We start from the raw sequence: 16,396 nt of genomic DNA, 5'->3' as shown, positions 1-16,396 counted from the left end.
GAGGGTCTGAGTTTGATTCCCAGGGCTCACAGGGTTGGTAGAAAAGAGCCAGTTTCCAAAAGTTGCTTGTCATGGGGCATGTTTATTCACACACATGTATACACACAGTAAAATATTAAGGAAAGGGGGAGAGATACTTGGGTTTTTACCAGATTATTGGTATTAGCGTTAACAGTGGTGAGCTGATGAGTATGTGGGGATGACAACTCAGGGCCTCCCCCTAAAAATTTTGACCTCTATCTAATCATGACATAATCACTAGCCAAAATTAATTGACCTTACTAGTACTCATCAGAATTGTTAAGGTAAGTACACACAATTGTTAAGGTTATCAGAAACAAAGAAATTCAAACAAATTATTACAAAAAAGAGGAACCCAGGGAAACATAACTTCTGTGCAATCTGGAATACAATACTTACTTAGAAAAGGAATAATGGGCTAAGAAGAGGAAATCTGAGTAAAGTAAAACTTCAGTAAATAATCACACTGGTACTGGTTTATGAATGTGACTGATAGAGCATTTCTAACTAATTGAGCAAAGGATTTAGCAAGTAAAGACACTATGTATACAAGCCCTTTGAGACCTGAGTTGATCCCTGGAACCTGCATAAAGATGGAAGGAAATAGCTGACTTCACATACACACCATGGCCTGCCCATCCATATCCCATTGTATATACACATATAACAACAATAATGAAAATTTTAAAAGATTTCTAACCCAGACAACTGTGGGGTTGTAATATTCACTGAACACAAGGAGATACCCAGACTACTCTGGCTCAGCAGATGGTGATACTCTTGTTTTGTGCTAGTTGTTTTTAATAATAATGAGGAAATCTGACCATAGTCAAAATAGTGCTTGGGAGTTCCAATAAGCTCTTTTTTTCTTCTTTTAGGCTTACAAAACCTTCGCTAATCGAGTAAACAACTTGAAGAAGAAGTTGGATCAATTGAAGTCAACCCTTCCTGACCCTGAGGAATCACCAGTCCCTTCTCCAAGTATGGATGCTCCTTCCCCAACTGGTTCTGAGTCTCCATTTCAGGGGATGGGAGGTGAGGAATCCCAGTCACCAACCATGGAGAGTGACAAGTCTGTCACACCTGAGCCTGTGACAGATAACCGTGATGTGGAAGACATGGAGCTCTCAGATGTGGAAGACGATGGAGCAAAAATCATTGGTAAGTCCTGACATGTTAGCATGTTATTCTGTATTGACTTTGCTTTCCTGCTAATAATTAATTAGGCTTTCTCTTCCATGGTACTGGGGATCAAACCCAGGGCTTTCCACAGGCACCTAGCTCTGAGCTTCATGCTCAGTGTTCATAATGATTTTTATACTTTACTGATACAAAAATATTTTGGATAGAAGCCAGGTGGTGGTATTGTACGCCTTTAATCCCAGCATTCAGGAGGCTGAGGTAGGTGGATCACTGTGAGTTGAGTGACAGCCTGGTCTATAAAGTGAGTTCCAGGACAGCCAGCCAGAGCTATACAGAGAAACCCTGTCTTGAACAAATAAAACAAAACAAAAATGGATGTATTGAGATAAACAAAATATATTCCAAGAATTTACAACTTTAAAGTGGTTTTTTTTTTTTTTGGGCAGAAGTTTCTTTCCTGCCAAAGCTTTAATCCCAAATAAACACATGGAGGTTTATAGTAATTATAAACTGATTGACTGGCAGCTCAGGCTTCTTGATGACTATCTCTCTCTCTCTTTTATTATTATTTTTTCTTTTTTTATGTATCAATCCCAGTTCCTTCTCCCTCCCTTCCATGTCCCCCAACTCCTCCTCCCATCCCATTCCCCACCCACTCCACAAGGAGGGTGAGGCCTTCCAAAATGGATCATCAAAATCTGACAAGTCATTTGGAGTAGGGCCTAGGCTCTTCCTCCTGTCTAGACTAAGGGAGTATCCCTCCATGGGGGCTAGCTCTCTCTTAATTATTAACCCATAACTTTTTTTTTTCCAAGGCAGGGTTTCTCTGTAATTTTGTAGACCAGCTGGCCTCAAACTCCACCTGCCTCTGCCTCCTGAGCGCTGGGACTAAAGGTGTGTGCCACCACTGCCTGCCTTAACCCATAGCTATTAATCTGTGTATCTTTATGTGGCCTTATCAGAGAATGTTCTTTTGTTTTTTTAAACAGTGGAGGACAGGAAAGAAAAACCCCTGGAAAAACCAGCTGTCTCCAGTTCTGTACCCACAAAGTCAACAGAAAGTGTCTCAAAGGCCTCACCTTGTGCCCCAGCACCTGTGCCCACGACAGCAGCTCCACCTCTTCCAAAGCCCATGAACACTTCTCTTCTGTCCCCCTCCCCAGCTTTGGTTTTACCAAACTTGGCAAATGTGGATCTGGCAAAAATCAGTTCTATCCTTAGCAGCTTAACATCAGTCATGAAAAACACGGGTAAGTGATCCCAGTGAGGACAGTAAAACATGGAGTTCCATCTTTGGTTTAATTGAACCATCAAGAATTGTTGTTGTTGTTGTTGATGATCAGATTTTTAAATTTTTTTCATGAAAATACATAAACAGGGCTGGGCAGTGGTGGTGCAAGCCTTTAGTCCCAGCACTCAGGAGGTAGAGGCAGAGGCAGGCGAATCTTTGTGAGTTCAAGGCCAGTCTTGTCTACAGAGCTACACAGAGAAACACTGCCCCGAAAAACCAAAATAAATAAATAAATAAATGAAAAGAAAATACATAAATAAAACAAATGAATAGACATAGAAAAGATCAAAAATAATCTTAATACACCAAAGCAAGCCACCCACACATATGCATGGATGCTTATTTGATTGATTACATATTTGTAATACTTCTTTTAGTAATTGAAACATTGGCTGGGTGACATTGGCACATGCCTTTAATCCCAGCACTTGGGAGGCAGAGGCAGGGGGATCTCTGTGAGTTAGAGGCCAGCCTGGTCTACAGAGTGAGTTCCAGGACAGCCAGGGCTATACAAAGAAAACCTGTCTCAAAAAACTAAGAAAAAAAATAAACATTGTATATATTATTTTTAAGCCAGCTTATTTTAAAACTTTAAGTATGTATCACACATTTTTATGTTATTACATATTCATCTAAACAGCTGGTTGTGATAGTGCCCACCTATATTCTTAACATTTGGAAGAAGAGGCAGGCAAGTCAGGAGTTCGAGGATAGGCTGAACTACATAAGACCCTTTCTGGAAGAAAAGATGAAAGTGGGCAGGGAAATGGTTCATTGAATGAAGTGCCTGATGCATAAGTATGAGTGTCTGAGTTCAGATCACCTGCACCCACATAAAAACTAGACTTAGCCACGTGTGCCTGTAACCCATTTGGAGTAAGTGGAGACAGGTAGATATTGGGGGGTGGCAACCAGTCTAGAAGAAACTTCAAGCTTCAGATTCAATGATTGACACTGTCTTCCAAAATGAGACAGTGACAGAAGAATATACCCAGTGTCACTTGGCCTCCACATGCACACATGTGGGTGTGTGTACCTGTGCACATACCACACAAAAAACCCTGAAAATTCATTTATATCAGCTTTAATAACTGTTATCATGTAGGGTAATCCTTGTTATTAGACATGACTAGGTTTTCTGCTTTTTGCTTTATAAAGAATACTGAGGTCCATGCTGTGCAAACCTGATGTGTCCTGCATTCAAATCTCAGGATCTTATGAAGATTGCTGGAGAAATCTGACTCCACAAAATTGTCATCTGATTGCCACATGCTCCCCCATTATCCACATATTACCAGGAGCAACAATAAAAGTACTCTAATGTACAACACACAGCTGCAGAAAGATAGGGAAACATATTATTTTCATCTGTACACTGCCCTACTCTATTATTTGGGGTGGTGGGGTCAGCATGTGACCTAGACATAGTATTACCTATAACATTGGCACTCAGGAAACTAAGCAGGAGAATTGAGAATTCTAGACCAGCCTTAGTTATATTGTGAGACCCTGTTTCTGTGTTTGATGGTTTGGTTTTTGGTTTTTCCAGACAGGGTTTCTCTGTGTATCCTTGGCTGTCCTGGAACTCACTCTGTAGACCAGGCAGGCCTTGAACTCAGAGGTCTGCCTGGCTCTGCCTGAGGAGTCCTGGGACTGAAGGTGTGTTGCCACTACCTCACAGCTAAAAGTATTTTCATATGTTAGAACTAAATTGTTATCTAAGAGAGTATACTGTTTTATGTGTCTAGTATTTGGAAATTTAGTTGTTCTTAACCGTTCCCGTTGTCACAATCAGTCTTGAAAAGATTATATCTATTCTTTTAATTAAAGGCTTTTTTTTTCTATTTACTTATTTATATTTCTTTGTAATACAAACACCTGCTCATAATGGTTTTTGTCATTTTTTAAAGAAATCTAAATGTTTTTCTCCTGGTACCATTTACCTTTTTACTGTGTTAATAACCAACTCAATGTTTTGAATTGTAAAGGTGTAAAGGAGTTTGTATAATGTCATCTTAAAGGCTGTTTCAAAAGAAAAACCCTTGTCAATAACATAGACTTGTACTGATAGTGTTCTGCACGGTAGTGCCTCTGATCCCAAGCTACGCTCCACCCAGGGCCCTAGTTCCTGACCCCACACTTCACCACCTCACCCCACCACACCCTTGGAGTAGAAGTAGGTTGCATGGTTGCTGCTCCAAAAACCAATGTGTGTAAAAATAACATAGTGCTTGTTTGTTTTAAGAATATTCCAAATAGAACAGTTCATATTTTCAGATGTTTTTCTTTGTTATGTGTCCAAATGGGCACTATTTGTAGATCAGTCCCAAGAAACTATTAAACAATCATTCATTGAGTGGAAAGCGTCCCGAATTGAGTTTTGCACTTTCTTGAGTTCATCTTTCTGCCACCAGGGGTCAGTTCTGCGTCAAGACCTTCTCCAGGAACGCCTACGAGTCCCAGCAACCTCGCCAGTGGCCTGAAAACACCTGCACCTGCCACAACACCATCTCACAACCCTCTGGCAAATATCCTCTCAAAGGTGGAGATCACCCCAGAGAGCATTCTCTCTGCTCTTTCTAAAACCCAGACACAGTCAGCCCCTGCACTCCAAGGTAAACTGACCTGTGCCAGAGGGACTTAAATTGTGAATGTTTGTCTCTAGTGTAACTTGGATTCTAGTTCTCAGGAATCCAAAGCCATGAAATGTACAATATAGTTAATTTATTAGTGCCTTTATAGTTGTCACTTATGAGGTGGGATTTATAAAATTGAAAATGCCAACATTAAAGCAGACTAAATATTATTTAGTTTATTCTCCTCCCATTCAGGTAAGAAAACTAGGCTCATTGAGGTGATAATGGTTGGTTAAGGTCACAGGTCTGTCTGATCTGTGATGAGCTGAAACTAAAAACCAGATTTCTTGATGATTATTTAATACTCTGACCTGTACCATGGCACCACTGGGTTACATTAATCCTAACTCTCAGTATAGATTAGTGTGTGTTAAGTTTTGTTTTGTGTGTGTGTGTGTGTAAACCCTGTCTTTGAAGGAAAGAAAGGAAGGAACAAAGGAACTTTGTTCTATTTTTGTCATCCCATAATCTTGTTGACAAATTTTCAAGAGAAAGACTTCACTGCTTGTTGACATGAAAGAAATGTAGTAAAGCGATAAAAAAAGAATTTTACATATTACAGAAATCTAGTATCTTTTTTATTTTTATTGGGGGTGTACATGAGCTTCAGTTCTTATGGAGGTCTAAGGACAACTTGTGAAAATTGGTTCTATCCTTCTACAATGTGGGTGCTGAACATCAAATTCAAGTCATGAAGCTTGGCATCAAGTGCCTTACCTGCTGAGCCATCTCACTGGCCTGACGGTATCTTCTTTGCAACAACAGTGGTCTGTGGAAGAGCATGTCCACTGTATCTGAAAGATGATACTGAATCTCTTTTTTTAAGTCATACACACCTCACATCTGTAATCCTAGCATTTGGGTAGAATTGCCATGGGTTCAAGGCTAGCCTGGGCTGTATAGCATATGCCTATTTAAGAAAACAAAATAAGTAATAATGGGGTATAGTGCTGAATGCCTTTAGTCCCAGTACCTGGGAGGTATAGGTAGGTGGAGCTCTGAGTCTGAGGCTAGTCTGGTCTATATAGTGAGTTCTAGAATATCCAGTCTTGAAAAACAAAAGAATAAACAAAGAGCAGGTGTGGTGTATGTGACCCCCACCTGGGAGGCAGTGGCAGAAGGATCACAGTTTATGCCAGTGGATGCTAAGGAGCAGGTGCTAGTACATCCTGGGCAAGACTGCCTCCAAAGATGGACCTGAGGCCGGCCATTGGTGGCACACGCCTTTAATCCCAGCACTCGAAAGGCAGAGGCAGGCAGATCTCTGTGAGTTTGAGGCCAGCCTGGTCTATAGAGCAAGTTCCAGGACAGGCTCCAAAGCAATAGAGAAACCCTGTGTTGAAAAAAAAAAACCAACAACAAAGAACAAAAGACAGACGTGTACCAGGAGTGTAGCTTAGTATAGAGCATTCACTTAGCATATGAAGCAAAAATAATAATAGTAAGATTTATGTTCAGGCTGTAGATTTGTAAACTGGTCTAGCTGCCATGCAAGTCAGGATGAACTTTCCTACCAGAAAATGGAACTCAGATATAATTGTTCCTGGGTCTACATCTGAACTGAAATGATCACACCATAGAGGTTCTTCTGTGTCCTTGTGAGTTTTGCCTTACTTTCAGTAGTCAAGAACCAGACTAGATACCCATCCACAGATAGATAAAATGTGTACATATGCATATTTAACTTAATTTAACCTTATAAAGACCATAAAAAAAAAGAACAAACCAACATTTGCAGGGAATTGGGTGTAACTGGAGATCATTGTGTTAAGCAGAATAAGCCAGACACAGAAAGACAACCTTATTTTCTCTCAAAGGCATAATAAATTGTGTCTGTGTCTATGTGGATGTTAAACTAGAAATCCATGAGAGGTGAAGAAAAGGTCTTGGTTGGGGGTGAAATAGATGTGCCAGGAAAGCAGATGGAATTATTGTTTGCAGAGAGGAAGGTGACCAGCAAAAGGGAGGATGGAGGAGAGGAGGATGAATATCGAAGTTAATTAAATGACGTGTTAAATGAACATGGCACAATGAGGCTCATTTACTTAAATTAACTTTAGGATGTGTTCGGGTGGTAATTTTGCTGTCTGTGCATGCATGAGGACCTGAGCTCAATCCCCAGAACCCACATTAAAATCTAGGCATGGTGTCATGAAACCTGCTGCCCAGCTGACTTGGCCTGATCAGTTAGCCCCAGTTCCCAATGAGAGACCTTGCCTCAAAAAATAGGTGGATGGCTCCTGAGGAACTGATGCCTAAAGGTGATCTTTGGCCTCCACATGTAGCCCCATTTGTGCATGTACACATACAGAATTCACTATAAAAATTAGAAGTCTGAGGAAAATTTTAAAAATTGAGATCCCTTAGTAAATATGATTTTAAATTGATATTTAAAGACATTTTAATTGATATTTTGAAGAATCACTTACTGAAATATCAGAAATATTTTCTTTAGGTGTTTTATTGCCAAAAGATAGTTTTAGTAGATTTAGTAAGAATTGAAATTTTCATTTATGAGTAGAAAGTGAGTAAATTTGAGAAAGTATGATTGGCTTAAGGGTATCTTATGTTTCTTCCTTTTCAATTTTTTGTCTTGTGGACTATTTTCTGCCTGGACATGGCAGTATACATTTGTAATTTTGGCAAGCAGGAATATCATGAGCTTGAGTCCACTCTGGCTATTTAAGGAGATCCTGGAGTTTGTTTTATTTTCAGGAGCGCTTTGATTTCATTACCTTCAGCCTGAACCGAAGAATTTTTTTTCCATGGTTCTGAGGTTTATCAGTATACAGGGCTGAATCTCATCATTGTCAGTTTGTACTGATCAATAATCCTTGGGTTTTCCTAGGTATAAAACAGAAGTTGTGGACTTTTGTATGATAAGAACAGCATTTCTATTGGTCTGGCTTTGTGGTGCCTGTTTTTCTGTTTATCATTGCTGTCTTTTACAAACAAAGTTGGTCTTGAAAGCATTACCTCTGTGGTGAGCACCTGTGATCCCTGCCTTTTTAAGAGAAAGAAAGAGAGAAAGTTTGAGGATAGCCTGACCTGCATAGCAGCAATACCCTGTCTCAAAAAAAGAAAAGAAAAAGAAAAAAACTGGAAAGGAACCAAAAGGGGCTGAGCAGTGGCCCAGGCCCAGCAGTGAGAACATGACCGGTTCTTGTCCCAGCACCCACACCTGGTAGTGACTCCAGCTCCAGAGTATTTAATGCCTTCTTTAGTCCCCCACAGGCTATACACACGTACAAATATACACACATACACATAAATAAAAATAATTTGGAAAAAAGAAAAGAGCCGGGCTGTAGTGGCATGTGTCTATAATCTCAGTATTCAGAAAGCAGAGGCAGGAAGATCTCCATGAGTTCAACTCCAGCCTGGTCTACATAGCAAGCTCCAGGCCCTTCGAAGCTATGAAGTTGAGACCCTGCCTCAAAAAATAAATATTAATAAACTTGAATTAAAGGTGGGGGGAAGCTGGGTGTTATGATACACACTTAAAACCTCTGTGATAAGAAGGTGGAGGATTAGAGTGTAAGGCCAGGAGAACACCCCACCCCTCATAAAGAGACAGACAGGACTGGGCCTGGAGAAATAACTCAGTGGTTAAGAGTACTGTTTTCTCTTCCAGAGGACTCAGCTTTAATTCCCAGCACCCACAGGGCAGCTCACAACTGTTTATAATTCCAGTTCCATGAGGTCTGACACCCATGTCAAAACACCAATTCACATAAAATAAAAGAAAAAAATTAAGTAAAATACTTTATAAAAAGACTGGAGAGATGATGTTCAGCACCCAAATAACTTACAGCTGTTTGTAACTCCAGTTCTAGAGGATTCAAACCTTTTTTCTGGCCTCCTTGGTCATCAGGCATTCAAGTGGTACATAGACATATATGAAGATATGGGGCAAAACACCTATACACGTACAAATTAATTTTAAAAGTGACAGTATTCTAGCAAGAGTATTATTGAAGCAGATTTCTGAATTTTGTATATGTTGTTCTTGAAAACAACAGTGCATGCTAACATATTGGAGTAAATTGTGATGGATGGAAATGTGGGAATATTCATTTGTGTTTTGAGTGGTTCCACAGCTCAGATACAGATACTGGCTTAGAATGTTGTGCTAAGAAGGATTTGCTTCCGTTCCTCTCCTGCTTTGTTTTGTTTAAGCTGTGAATGATTCTGACATGGAAAATCCCCCTTTGCTGTGACCTTTTAGTACTGGACTTGTGTCTGGATTGTTCTGGGAATGTCTGAACGCTTCACTGTTTTCGATTGATAAATTGTCCTGATGTTTTCTGTAACATCTAGACACTGCCTGTTTAGTCTGGATTCCTTTTAACTTTGTGTTTTAAAATCTATCTGGTTCCCACCGGAGTGAATGATAGTATCTGATAAGCCTATTTTCATTCTGATGTGGGTAGTTCTTTTTAACCCTGTAATGTGTGTTTTTGCAGGCCTGTCATCTTTACTTCAGAGTGTTACTGGGAACCCAGTGACAGCCAGTGAAGCTACATCCCAGAGCTCTACAGCCTCCCCTGCCAGCACCACAGGCTCTGCCATGAAGGGGAGAAATGTACTCTCCAAAAGCTTCAGCTATTCTCCTAATTCTTCAACTGCTGAAGTCTCTTCGACTTCAGCAGGCAAAGCATCAGTTGGGCAAAGTCCCGTGCTCCCAAGCACTACTTTTAAATTACCATCCAGTTCTTTAGGATTCACAGGTACCCACAATACTAGCCCTGCCGCCCCACCTACTGAAGTTGCCATGTGTCAGTCCTCAGAGGTCTCCAAGCCAAAGCTGGAATCAGAGTCCACTTCCCCAAGCCTGGAAATGAAGATCCACAACTTCTTAAAAGGTAACCCTGGTTTCAGTGGGTTAAACTTAAACATCCCAATCCTGAGCAGCTTGGGATCCAGTGCCCCATCAGAGAGCCACTCCTCAGATTTCCAGCGTGGTCCTACTAGCACTTCAGCTGACAACACTGATGGAACCCCTGTCCGGGATGAACGCAGTGGGACACCCACTCAGGATGAGATGATGGACAAGCCCACATCCAGCAGTGTAGACACTATGTCCCTGCTATCTAAGATCATCAGTCCGGGTTCTTCAACACCAAGCAGTACAAGATCTCCACCCCCTGGAAGAGATGAAAGCTACTCCCAAGAGCTCCCCAATTCTGTGTCTGCGTATCGGCCCTTCAGCCTGGCCAGTGATGCTCCCTACAAGCAGCCATCTGAGGGAGTAGAGAGACCGTCTTCCCTGATGGACTCTTCACAGGAAAAGTTCTTCCCTGACACTTCTTTCCAGGAAGATGAGGATTACCGAGATTTTGAATATTCAGGACCTCCGCCCTCTGCTGTGATGAACCTAGAGAAGAAACCAGCCAAATCCATCCTCAAGTCAAGCAAGCTTTCTGACACCACCGATTTCCAGCCAATTATGTCCAGTTATAACCACAGGGCCCAAGAGTTTGGGGTAAAGTCTGCCTTCCCTCCATCTGTAAGGGCACTCCTAGACTCTAGTGAGAACTGTGACCATCTCTCATCTCCCCCTGGGCTATTTGGTGCCTTCAGTATAAGAGGGAATGAACCTGGGTCTGACCGGTCACCGTCACCGTGTAAGAATGATTCATTTTTCGCCCCTGACTCCAACCACAGTAGCTTGTCCCAGTCTACCACTGGGCATCTCACTTTGCCACAGAAGCAGTACCCAGACTCTGCTCACTCAGTCCCACATCGCTCCCTTTTCTCTTCGCAGAATACTCTTGCCGCTCCAACGGGCCACCCACCCACTTCAGGCATGGAGAAAGTTCTGGCCTCCACGATTTCTACCACATCGACGATTGAGTTTAAGAATATGCTTAAAAATGCCTCTCGCAAACCCTCAGATGACAAGCATTTTGGCCAGACCCCCAACAAGGGTACTTCAAGTGATGGTGTCAGTCTGTCAAACCTTACCCAGCCCAGCTTGCCTACCACTGAACAGCAACAGGAAGAACACTATCGCATAGAAACCCGAGTCTCTTCCTCCTGTTTAGACTTACCTGATAGCACAGAAGAAAAGGGGGCCCCCATAGAAACTCTGGGTTATCATAATGCAGCCAATAGGAGGATGCCAGGGGAGCCGATACAGACTGTAGAGTCCATACGAGTCCCTGGGAAGGGAAATAGAGGACATGGGCGGGAGGTTTCAAGAGTAGGTTGGTTTGATCTGAGCACAACAGGCAGCTCTTTTGACAATGGTCCCTCGAGTGCCTCTGAGTTGGCATCCCTTGGGGGTGGGAGCAGCGGAGGCCTCACTGGCTTTAAGACAACGCCATACAAGGAACGGGCGCCCCAGTTTCAGGAGAGTGTCGCCAGCTTTCGTCCCAGCAGTTTCAACTCAACATTTGAGCACCATCTCCCCCCATCCCCCTTGGAACATGGGACACCCTTTCAAAGAGAGCCAGTGGGGCCGTCATCTGCCCCACCCGTCCCTCCTAAGGATCATGGTGGCATCTTCTCTCGAGAGGCGCCCACTCATCTGCCCTCTGTGGATCTTTCGAACCCCTTTACAAAGGAGGCATCTCTGGCCCACGCTGCCCCACCACCTGCTCCAGGAGAGCACAGCGGAGTTCCTTTCCCGCCCCCGCCCCCGCCCCCGCCCCCTGGGGAACTTAGCAGCAGCGGAGGGACTGGTGTTCCCTTTGCTACTCCGCCCCCTCCCCCTCCCCCTGTTGACCACTCTGGGGTTGTACCTTTCCCAACTCCACCACTGCCAGAGCATGGAGTGACTGGGCCTGTGGCAGTTTTTCCCAAGGACCATAGTTCCCTCCTTCAAGGGACCCTGGCTGAGCATTTTGGGGTCCTCACAGGACCCAGGGACCTCAATGGCCCTGGTCTTAGCCGTGCACGAGAGAGCCTGAGCCTGCCTTCCCACCCTCTGGAGCACCTAGGCCCTGCCCTTGGAGGAGGTGGGGGAGGCAACACCAGCAGCAGTGGCCTTCCCTTGGGTCCTGCACACAGAGACGCCATCAGCCGGAGTGGTATGATTTTACGGAGTCCCCGGCCAGACTTTCGGCCTAGGGAAGCTTTTCTCGGCAGAGACCCATTCCACAGTTTAAAGAGACCCAGGCCACCTTTTGTTAGAGGCCCTCCGTTCTTTGCACCAAAACGCCCATTCTTCCCTCCCAGGTACTGATGGAAATCAGGGAAAGGCATTTTGAACAGTCTAGAGAACATTGGAAGTAACAGTTTGGTTTCTTGTTTTTGTTTCCTCTCTTGACCTTTTTTTTTTGTTTGTTTGTTTTCTTAATGAGGGCCTCCCTTACAAATTCAAAACATATACATGATAACAATTTACTATTTTCCACTCCTCTCTGCACTTAGGACCTTTCTTTCCCAAGTTGTTTGTATTTTTCTTTTCTTTTTTTCTTTTTCTTTTTTTTTTTTTTTTGTTTTTGTTTCTTTAAAAAAAAAAAAAAAGTAAACATAACCAAAGCCATTTCATTTGGCTGGGGGTTTCTTTCGGGAGTTGGGAGGAAAACAATATTTAATCCATCTATTGGACAGATAACTCACATTTGAAATAAAACTTCGGTCAGTACAGGTAATAACATGTGCAATGTTGGGGTGTCATTTGGGGCTTGGCCTTTCTAATAATAGCGGGAGGATCCCTGTCTGCTTCCCTCTCCAGCAAAGCAACTTCAATGACTGGCTTGGCTCCCTTCTTTGAATTCTCTGCCCTGCTGAAGGCCAAGAGGTGTTTGCAAAAGGACAAAATGTGGGCAGTTTTGGGCCTGCCAGGTGTATTTGCTTTATTCTAAAGACATGTTGAAACAGTTCTTTATCTTTTGTTTTTTTCAGCATCCTCTGAACTATTACCAAGCAATGAATCTGAGGCAGTACCAACTTCATTGTATATTGTAGAAAGTTTTCTCTTGCTGGGTGTGGTGGCACACACCCACAACCCCAGTGCTGAGAGGCAGGGACAAGACAGCGGCAAGTTTGAAGTCAGCTTGAGGTACATAGTAGAACTTTGTCCCCAAAAGAAAGAAAAAAGTCTCCTCTAAATGAACAAAAGGGCTGAATATAATTTCAATATTAAAATTAGGAATGATCACAGTATGTAAAGCTAGGGGAGGGATCATTAAATGGTGCTATGTGACCCACTACCCTTTGTAAACAAGGAAATAGGAAGAATTTGGATAGTTCCAAGCCCTTTCCCCATTGGTTTCCCTGAATTTTCTCCCTCAGTTGTTTATTCTGACTACATTATTAAACAGGTGTAGGTCAAATATCCTTGCCTTCTTAAATGTATAAGTAGACACACATTTTACTGTGGTGCCTCACTGGTGGTTTTCTGCAAACATTAACTATTAGAGAAAGGGAAATATTTATCTTTAGCATTTCCCCCTTCTAAGTCCTGTATTCACCCCTGCTGTTATGTTTCAGAGGAGAAGAGCGGTACTCTTACATGCTACTCTGTAGGTGTGTCTTAGAGACAGGTGGGTATTGTTGGCCATCTTTACATAGAAAGTGGGTCCTCATGAAACCAAGTTGGCCCTCAGCAGATAGGAAGCAACTTGATCTTTTCAGTGCCCACCTCTCCCCCCCACCCTTGTCAGCTAATAAGACATTTTGCCTGGGTCATTGCTGTGGAGGGGAGAGCTTTCTTCCCTGCATTAAAAGGTTTGTTTGTGTTTCTGCATCTGATACTTGGGGAAAAGACAATCACTGTGCTTGGAGTGCTTTATTCTTTATCTGGGGAGCAAATACTGCTTACTACAATTTCTGTTGGTATTTTGCACCACGGTAAACACTGATGATCTCCAGGTAGGTGTGTAAAACAATGTGTTGAGCTTTTAAAGGAATTTTAGCAAGTTAGGATAGAACATAAGGAAGTAAAGGAGCGTTTGAATTTCTTAGTGGGGTAGGAAGATGGAGGGAAGGAAGTGCAGCACGCGGTTGAAGACAGTCCTTTATCTCAGAACAAACCACTTTTCAGAAGAAAAGCTGTCCAACCTAATCCGGGATCTGTGTTCTCTTTAAGCGTGCAGCAAGACAGCATCCTCATTCACATTCCCGTTTTGAGCCAGTTCCTCTTTTCCTTTCTCAAGCCTCTCTGCCCTGTAGTTCTTCCCACAAAAATGCCTGATACCATGTGACCTTGTGGAGGGGATTGGGTATATAGCATAGCAAAGCAAAGGAAGTATAGTTATATTGAGTCTTAAGGCATTTGTTTAGTAGAAAACTATCAAACAGAATGGGGGTGGGTGGGTGTCAGGGAATTGTGACTTTCAGAATTGATCTCTTTTTTTCCAGAAATTAAGTGGGGGTGTTTTTCAGTCTAGAATAAAAGAATGTGAATTCTTCCTACCGCTCTTGTTTAAGCTAAACATACTGTTTACTTGAAAAGGCTCTCTGACTATTTGATTTTCTGAGAAAATATGGGAGTATCAGGAATGTGGTTTCTGGAATGTTGAGCAAGATAATTGTCCTCAAAAGCATAGTGGCCAATCCGTGACCCGAGTCCTTTTGTCCAGTTCAAGGGTGGAATATGTGGGGGTTGGGTTTTTGTGGGGTTTTGTTTTGTTTTGTTTTGTTTTTGCCACAAAATCTTCAGTGTGTTTCAGGGTGGAAGTGAGGATTGTATTATGCTGTCAGATATTTTAAGGAAATCTGTCTACAATAGTAACGAAGACAATTGTATATATGTGATATAGTGAAACAAAAGACATTTCTGGTATTCATAAAGATAAAACAAGGGATTTTATTCTTTCTGTGTCTGTGATTTAAACTCCGTACCATGCTCTGACTTTTGTATTTCACCCTGAGTTTAAAAAAAAAAAATAAAAATAAACAAGATATTTTTTAAAGAATGCACAATATAGTGTGTCTTAGCAAGGACATGAGTCATATGAAGCAGAATGAGTAGTTGTCACTAAGGTCCTTGGTGCTCATTGTAAAACCACAGACAAAGAATTCTTTGAATATGATAGTACCACACAGAATTCAATGATGCTAGACCAGAAATAGGATCCTTAAAGTTTTTCTGAGAGTTTATTCTCCATTCAGCATAGATGGGAGCTCTTCCCTGCACCTCTCTGCCCTCTCAGCAACTGAGGTCGACAGAACTTGGTTTGATCCCTGGAGGGTGCTGTGAGCAGTGGAGGACCTTTCTCCTTTCTGGCACCAGAAACAACATGATACGTATGGTACGGCCAGCCTATCTAGACAATGTGAATAGGCTCAGCTTTCTTACTGCAGAATATTCACTCAGTCCTGTTGTTACCTGTTGATGCAGTTAGGCTTCAGCTGTATATTACTGCTCCCTCCTCTCCACCTCCATATTTTTAATTGGTGGGGTTACCTGTTAAGATTTTTTTTTTAAGTAGATATGTTGGATTGATATTCTCACGTGTTCAGTGTGGAAAACAAGTACATGCTTTAGAGACGACAACAAAAACAATGAAATCCTTTTGGAATGTGTATTAATATCATTTAATAAAATAACTAGTTCTAAAGGTTTGATATTTTTCTTTGAGACTGGAGCTTTGAACAAGGGCCCCTGGCTTCTCTGGTGAGTGCAAACAGAAACGACTTCTCCAGGAGCCAAAAACTGCAGCTTTGTAGCACAGACCTGTGGTTAGAGATGTTAAATTTCCTCTGTCGAAGATGCAGCATGACTGTCCAGGGGCAAAGGAGACACAGGCTACAGAATGCAGAAAGAAAAGCTGGGGGATAGCCCTGAAGATGCCACTGTACTGGCTTTTCACCGGGGTGTGTGGGAAGGACAGAAAGTGGTATGTGTGCCCACACATACCCTATGTGCTGCAGACCACCCATGTGTTTTCCTTATAGCCGCTTGCACTTAACTTCTCCCAGCTTTGGGGGTGGGGGGGTTGTCTCCAATATTTTGTTTGCTGGTTTAATAAAATATGGTTTTCTTTGTTGTGTGGTTAACTTTCCCCTCTCACATTGAAGTTTCCCAGCTGTCCTCTTGACTTGTGGTCACTGAAGTCTCTCTGGGCCTCTAGGATCTCCATGGCCTTGTGGGTGTTGTTTGATCCTCGGTGTTACTGTAATGGGTGGGATGAGATCAAGGTGCTGAGGGAGTGACTGCTAGTGAAGTGGGATATACTGTATGGATTATGTGTGTTTCCAAACGTACAGTTGTGAACCAAGAGAAAAGGTTGTTACGGTTGTTAAACTTGTGGTGCTGTGCATAAGCCCATGGCTTGTGCGTTGCAAGCAGGCACCCTACCAAAGGAGTACATCTCTAGTCTTCAGAGAGTATCTTTAAAGCAAGCTTAGA

At 42.5% G+C, this 16,396-nt stretch overlaps 1 protein-coding gene across 4 annotated transcripts in view; it reads left to right on the top strand.

The window, feature by feature from the left end:
- Positions 1–15,605, top strand: part of Rprd2 (regulation of nuclear pre-mRNA domain containing 2) — a 55,002-nt gene extending 39,397 nt beyond the window's left edge. For 2 of the 4 annotated variants that reach the window (XM_051199026.1, XM_051199025.1), the window contains 4 exons: positions 900–1,182; positions 2,154–2,414; positions 4,870–5,070; positions 9,558–15,605. In XM_051199026.1, the coding sequence (XP_051054983.1) occupies positions 900–1,182; positions 2,154–2,414; positions 4,870–5,070; positions 9,558–12,280 (3,468 nt within the window). In that variant the 3' untranslated portion in view covers positions 12,281–15,605. The remainder of the gene's footprint in view (positions 1–899; positions 1,183–2,153; positions 2,415–4,869; positions 5,071–9,557) is intronic. The other 2 variants (XM_051199027.1, XM_051199028.1) reach the window with 2 other exon arrangements.
- The last annotated feature ends 791 nt before the right edge of the window (positions 15,606–16,396 follow it).

The sequence above is a fragment of the Phodopus roborovskii genome, unplaced genomic scaffold (assembly GCF_943737965.1).
Source record: "Phodopus roborovskii unplaced genomic scaffold, PHOROB, whole genome shotgun sequence".
NCBI classification, from domain to species: Eukaryota; Metazoa; Chordata; class Mammalia; order Rodentia; family Cricetidae; genus Phodopus; species Phodopus roborovskii.
The sequence above is the reverse complement of the archived record's forward strand: the minus strand, read 5'-3'. Positions and strand labels throughout refer to the sequence as shown.